General features: G+C 43.6%; 1 protein-coding gene across 1 annotated transcript in view; it reads left to right on the top strand.

Moving 5' to 3' along the window:
• Nucleotides 1-790: 790 nt before the first annotated feature.
• galnt10 (UDP-N-acetyl-alpha-D-galactosamine:polypeptide N-acetylgalactosaminyltransferase 10 (GalNAc-T10)) overlaps nucleotides 791-7,278 on the top strand; it is a gene marked incomplete at its 5' end in the record, with an annotated part of 40,294 nt that continues 33,806 nt past the window's right edge. The window contains one exon of the mRNA XM_080549426.1: nucleotides 791-973. Coding sequence (XP_080405552.1) covers nucleotides 791-973 — 183 coding nt within the window. The remainder of the gene's footprint in view (nucleotides 974-7,278) is intronic.

The following is a 7,278-nucleotide window of genomic DNA, read 5'->3' as shown; positions in this document are numbered from 1 at the left end:
AACTTTTTAGAACACTTCCACTATATTGTCATCGAGGGGACATCTCAGGGTGCTTGCAGTCTTGCAGTCAACAATAACATGTTGAGTCACAGCGATTGAAAGACCGCAATAAAACACTTATCACTGCATAAGACATTCTTCTTCTTTTTTACATTCTTTCTTTGTTTTTACCGCTAATAATGCAAACGCCTCTTATTAATTTCCCCCAAAATATGACAGTGGTTCGCTCCCCCTAGCGGAAGAGCCTACCAGAGAGCCTCACTTCCAGAGAGTGAAAGTTGTCTCCGTCAGAGGCCGGGGAGAGTGTACTCTTTTCGGATAGACATTTATGCATGCTCTCGGTGCTCTCGGGGTTCGAAACATTACTTCCCGGTTATAGGAAGGACCGGGGGAGCTCACTGTTTCCGTTAAGGAACTACCGGGTGGAGCTCACTGTCTCCGTTAAGGACCGGGGGAGCTCACTGTCTCCGTTAAGGACCGGGGGAGCTCACTGTCTCCGTTAAGGACCGGGTGGAGCTCACTGAGGACCGGGGGAAGCACCGGGTGGAGCTCCACTGTCTCCGTTATAGGAAGGACTGGGGGGAGCTCACTAAGGACCGGGGGGAGCTCACTGAGGACCGGGGAGAGCTCACTGAGGACCGGGGAGAGCTCACTGAGGACCGGGGAGAGCTCACTGAGGACCGGGGGGAGCTCACTGTCTCCGTTAAGGACCGGGGGGGCTCACTGAGGACCGGGGGGAGCTCACTGTCTGCAGCCGTTCGCGCAGCAACCCTCCCGGTTAGAGAGAATAATGAGGCGGAAAGAGAAGCGGCTCCTGCAGTTCGCGGGGCTGCTCATAGCGGCTCTCCTGTTCCTGCCCAACGTGGGCTTGTGGTCTCTGTACCGAGACCGGGTGTTTGACAACTCACCCGAAATAGTGGAGGGAGGAGGAGGAGGAGGAGGAGGAGGAGGCATCATCCCCAAAACCCAGCAGGTAAGCAGTCAGCACGGACCGCTGTGTGCCTAGTGAAGACAGACACCTCTCTCATTGATATTCAGTGTCTTAAGACATCTCAAGATGTTCTGTGTCTTCAAGACACAGAAAATATGGCTCTTATTATGCTCCATGTCTTAAGTGAGTGCCTGAGTGCATGTCTTCAGGTTAGGTCTTAAGACGACTTAAGACATCTGGACAAACAAAAATGTGGTTAATTAAGACATCTCAAGACATGGTGATGGCTGGGTATGTCTCTCTCTCCTCTCTGCCCGGGTGTCACCGCGCGCGCTGTCCGACAAAACGTTGACTTCTGCACACATAAAGCCACGTCTTTCTAGCGTTTAACCAAGCAGGACTCCTCATGTGATGTTATTTGCCATTTTTCTTTCCCAGCTAGCTCGCTAGTTCTTTCGTTGTCAGCTAGTTTGCTAGCAGCAAAGAAGTGTGGGTGGAATGGATACATGACTTTTCTCTGTTTTAATGTGTGTGTTCGACATTGCAAAAGTGTGGCGCATTGCTTGTGTCTCGTCTCCCATCTTCTGCACTGTCTGACATTGTCCAAATGTCAAAAACCATGTCCAAAAAAACCCGTCCAAAACCATTACGTTGTGTTCGCGGAAGTGGTACTGCATTTATATGTATGCATTTAGGTATTCCTATCATCAACCACAAGACTGCACAGCTCTGTACTGTATTGCCTTAAACACTGAAAAGTCAGTGTTCAACGTTCAATGTTCAGCTCTAAATAAGTTAGCCTAAAGGTGTGTGTGTGTGTGTGTGTGTGTGTGTGTGTGTGTGTGTGTGTGTGTGTGTGTGTGTGTGTTAAGTAAGTGTGTGTTCTCGCCGAAGCAGCGTAGCAGAAATGTGGGAGGTTTGTAATGCCTCTGAGCTGTGCGGATAGGAATGGGCCACGTAGCAAGAGTCTGAAACTAGGCGTCGTAAAACTGTATGCACACACTGTCTGGGACTATCAGGAAGTTGTCAAACATGTGCACTAGACTAAGATTAGACTGGGTGGTTTAGGCTACAGGTTGTTGTTGCTGTTGTTGTAGTTGTTGTTGTTGTTGTTGTTGTTGTTGTTGTTGAGCCAGAGTGTGCCTAGTGACAGACCTGGGGCCCATTCCACTAAGGTCGATTATCTTCCAAGCCTCGATAAAGTTCTAAGCCTCGATAATGTTAGCTTGCGTTCGGTTCCGTCGCGACCAGGCTAAAACTCTGGCTAAAGTAAGACGACAGTTCCTCTTTTAGGAAATATTAGTTCCCACTTCACACAAGATAGATAGATGGATAGGTTGACTGTGTAATAGATAGATCATTTGATATTTTGAAAGTGTGATCGATCGATAGATAGTTTGATTGTGTGATAGATAACTTGATATTTTGAAAGTGTGAAAGATAGATCGATAGATCAATAAATAAAAGTTAATTGTCTCAACTTGCATTGCTGTCATCACAGCGGTCTGGCTGGCGCAGTGGTTAAGATGTATAGCTATGATTGTATTTAAAAGAATATTTGTATAATAAAAGAAAAAAAAAGAAAAAAAGAAAAAAAAAGACAGCCAGCTAGAGTTCCAAAGGTTGCGTGTTCGAGACTTGATTAAAGTTTTTTTTTTATTTTTATTTTTTTACATTTGACCGAAGCCTTCATGCAAATCGATTTACAACACATATATATATATATATATATATATATATCTGTCTAAGTGAATCATCTATCCATCAGTAATCGTAAGAAAAAATAATCTATGCCAAATCCAGGGTCTAGTTTAAGAACATAATTTACTCAGAAAGGCTTCAAACACCATTGTAATCGTGTCAGTTCTTGTAAATTAGCCTGCACCATCATTTTATAGCCTATATATACTTACTATTACTATATTTTAGATGAGATTTTAGATTAGATTCAGACAACGAAATGCAATAAAAAAGTGTGTCTGAAGAGGGATTCGAACCACCGTCTTAAAAAGACGAATAAATACCACGGCAGCGGTAAATACCACTAGGCCATCGTGACGATATGACAGTTTGTAGCTTACTGCTGATATCACCACAGTAGGAAATATTCATTTATTACAATATGAACATATAACAATAACTAGGGCTAGTATGACCTACGCATTTAATCGGTCAGCAATTTCTAGCCAAACCATTTCCATCGCCTTGTTAATTGCGGCAGTATTACACTATTTTACATTTTATTTGTCGTCTTCATAAAGATCAATCTTCATTTCGACAGTTTGACTCTTCAGGGCTCTTTATGTCTGCGTGCACAAGCCCATATCGAGGATTTGTAAGCCGGTGTTCTGTGAACACTCATCACACAAGCCTGATCCTCGTTCGAGGAATCCCCTGAGGCTTGAATTCCAATCCCGAGTTGCCTGATCGCCTGATTTATTTCAGTCGCCGATATACTGATCCACCTTTAGTGGAACGGCCCCCTGACAGGTTGTCGTTGTTGTTGTCATTGTTGTTGTTGTTGTTGTTGTCGTCGTTGTTGTCGTTGTTGTTGTTGTTGTTGTTGTTGTTGTTGTTGTTGAGCCAGACAGATCGTGACGTTAGAATTATAAGGTTCTATCTCCATTTTTGTCAAAATTGAGTTTTTTTACATAATCTGATCCATTAGGTGTTTATTAATGCCTGTGTGGTGTTATTTTTAAAATGTTGTAATTTTTTTGTTAGTAATTAATAAAATACAAAGGTTCCATCTCACAAAACATAATGGAATGTAAAAACGTTGACGCTCAATATCTCTGAACTCCCCTAAACGGAGATAGAACCTTCTCATTCTAAACGGAGATAGAACCTTCTCATTCTAAGCTCACGAGATATTGTGATGGCAGGTTCTTGCCTAAGTGAAGTCACTGTATGTATCGATGTGTTTCGACTGGTGGAAGCACATGATCAACACATGTGCATGATCGGACTGTCACTGTCGCGAAGTGATCAGAGTCTCCAGGTAACGATTAAAAAGATAAAGGAGTCAGTGAAACATTATAACGACGTGACATCGCATTGGGAGACGACTCACTCCAACGAAAAATGTCCAAAACCATTACGTTGTATTCGCGGAAGTGGTACTGCATTCATATGTATGCATTTAGGTATTTTTCCTATCATCAACCACAAGACTGGACAGCTCTGTACTGTGTTGCCTTGCTTACACTGAAAAGTCAGTGTTCAACGTTCAATGTTCAGCTCTATAATAAGTTACCCTAAAGTTTTTGGTGTAGCCTACAGTCGTTATTTACAGTCTGAAGGTTGTAATAAAGTGGTTGTAACACACAGCCTCCAACAAATAACACTGACTTAGTAGCAAAAACATATTTCCTTGGTTCCATCACTGGCTGGAAACAGGCCAGAATAACCCTTCAGCTGATCGTTCCATATATCAGGAACAACACTTGAGAGTAACCACCAGGGACCGAAGCTAACACCCAGACCTGAAGAAAGAGAGACCCCAAAGTCTCCTACTTCCTCCATTACCACAGATGAAGGAACGTACACACACATATCCTGTATTAACAGCCCCTGCAGCACTTTGCTCAGACTGAAGGTCTCCTTAGTGAAATGACGTTGGCTAAGGTTGAGGAAGGGGGGGGGGGGGGGGCGAGAGGGACTTCTGAATGTGCTTACATATGGTTGGAATGTATCCGCCTAAAGAAAGAAGCACACTAGCTGACAACTAACCTGGCTGCCGGCTATAGGGTTTGTTAGCTCTTTGTAAAGGGGCCCTCGCTCTACTCCTCCTCCTCCTGTATGTGCTGTCTATCTACAGGACCAAATATAGGCTTAGATAAGATATGCTCTGATGCAAGGGGTTACAACTGTCCGTAGGTCAACCGGTGGAGGTAGAAATCAGAGGACGGGGCTCATTGTAATGCATGGAATGGAACGAGGAACGGTATAGAACACGCCGTTCTTCGCTGTGTGTGTGTGTGTGTGTGTGTGTGTGTGTGTGTGTGTGTGTGTGTGTGTGTCTGTGTCTGTGTCTGTGTCTGTCTCTGTGTGTGTGTGTGTGTGTGTGTGTGTGTGTGTGTGTGTGTGTGTGTGTGTGTGTGTGTGTGTGTGAGAGACCAAAAGAGAGCAGAACACACATTTGTCTGGCAAAAAGCCTTCCTCACTGAAGGTGATGCACATCAGAGCTTTGAGTGACCTCCTGTTCACTTCTGTCTAGTCTGTAATAAGAAATAAGAACTTATTTCTCTCTCTCTCTCTCTCTCTCTCTCTCTTTCTCTCTCTCTCCCCCCGTCTGTCCATCTCTGTCAGGTTTAGACCAAGACAGTGAATCCAATTGAATTAACCTGAAGGCCTCTCTCTTCTTTTGTCCCGGTGTGAAATCTCATTATATGAGCGTTGAATAAGAGTTTAGCCTCTGGTTGACTGGAAATATGTTCCCTTCCTCTACCGACTTAATGTGTGTTTGTGTGTGAGAGAGAAGAAGTTGGAGTTTCTATGTGATTTCAAGGTTTAGGTATCCTTGGGGTACATTTGCAGCATGCTGGAATTTGTGTGCAGTCAGTGAAACGAGGGGTGAAATTGAATTTAGCCCTGCAAACTATCACTCACGGTTGCAACACACACACACACACACACACACACACACACACACACACACACACACACACATACATGAAGCTTTAAGCAGAACAATGTTTCCTTTGGAAGAATTGAACATTTCGGTTAAAACTTTGAGTGTGCTGTATATCCCCATGCAACGAACTAGGCAAATTCAGAGCACACGCTCAGCGACGGAAGAAGTCCTGTGAACAGAGAAGTGTTCGATGATATATTGAATTAGGGCCTAGATTAGATTAGATTAGATTAAACTGTATTGTCATTGCAGAGTACAAGTACCAGACAACGAAATGCAGTTTATGATCTAGTTTATGATTTGCAGAAGTGCAAATAATGATATATAACATGATGAAAAAGAGAACATGATAGAGATAGGACAGGTACGGTAGCTAGAGGTATAGTTATGAGCTATGTACAGGTAAGGTAGCTATGTACAGTATGAGGTACAGATGTATACAGGGGCATAGGGGCAACAGGTAGCCTAGAGGTTAGAGAGGCTGACAAGCAATCCGAAGGTCGCTGGTTCGATCCCCGCCTCAGGAGGGAGCCAGTGACTGGTGGGGTGCTGGCATCATATCTAAGGTGCCTATACCACTGCCGCTGTGCCTTTGAGCAAGGCACTTAACCTCTAATTGCTCCAGGGGCGCTGACTATGGCTGACCCTGCGCCTAGAGAAAGAAATAAACATGTTGTTGTGCAATGACAAAGGTTGAATCTAATCTAATCTAATCTAATAAGTAGTGGCTATATCAAAGGAGGTATGTGCAATGTGTACTAACTTCTTGTAAGGCAGCCAGTCTGGCCGTGTCAATCAATCAATCAATCAATCAATCGATCCGTCCAACTTTATTTATGTAGCACAAGTCATACATTGAATGCAACTCCAAGTGCTGAACATAAAAACAATAGTAAATAAAAATACTAAACACAATAAAACAAGAAATAGGAGATACAGAAATACAGTGGGGTGCAAAAATGTGAGCACCCCCAGTTTAAATGTCTGTTACAATTAATCTCCAAGTGATTGAAAGCAAATCTGAACACTAAATGCTACAAAGTTAAACATGACACCTTTCTGCACATTTTAAAGCAAGGTTACTTTTTATTTACATTTTTCAGAGTTTTTAAATGATAAAAAAGGAAAGGGCCCTGTGCAAAAGTTTGGGATTATTCTTTGTTCTCTTTTGAGAAGATGATTACTAAGGCCCAGACCAAGGTGATTTACTCGTTGGGGCTTCAATGAGTCAGGTGAATATAATTCCAGGGTTGAACTGTATATTCTGAAGTAACTCCATGCCTTCTAAAGTATCCGACTGCGGGCTGGCTGTTGTGTCTGGTGGTAAAAACCATGGGTTCCTCCTTTCCTCTAAACAGTTGTCCATGGATGTCAGAATCAAGGTAGTTCACTTCCACCATCAAGGAGAAGGCTACAAAAAACTCTCGCAACGTTTTAAACTACCCATTTCCACTGTCAGAAACATCATCAACACACACATCCGTGTGTGTGTGTGTGTGTGTGTGTGTGTGTGTGTGCGCGCGCTGACTGCACACAGAGCCATCCCTGCAACCACCACCACCACCGCCAGCAGCAGCGGCAGCACCACCTGTGGCAGTACGTTTCCAGACTCAGGAATGAGGGTTTTGTTTAAAGTGTGTTAAGCCTCTGGAAGATTAAGAGATTGGAGCGAAAAAGTCAGACACCAAAGAGAGCCCGAGTCACTTGTTAA

The sequence above is a fragment of the Nansenia antarctica genome, assembly GCF_963989245.1.
Source record: "Nansenia antarctica genome assembly, chromosome: 20".
NCBI classification, from domain to species: domain Eukaryota; kingdom Metazoa; phylum Chordata; class Actinopteri; order Argentiniformes; family Microstomatidae; genus Nansenia; species Nansenia antarctica.
Note: the sequence above shows the minus strand (reverse complement) of the source record. Positions and strands in the feature narration are given on the sequence as shown.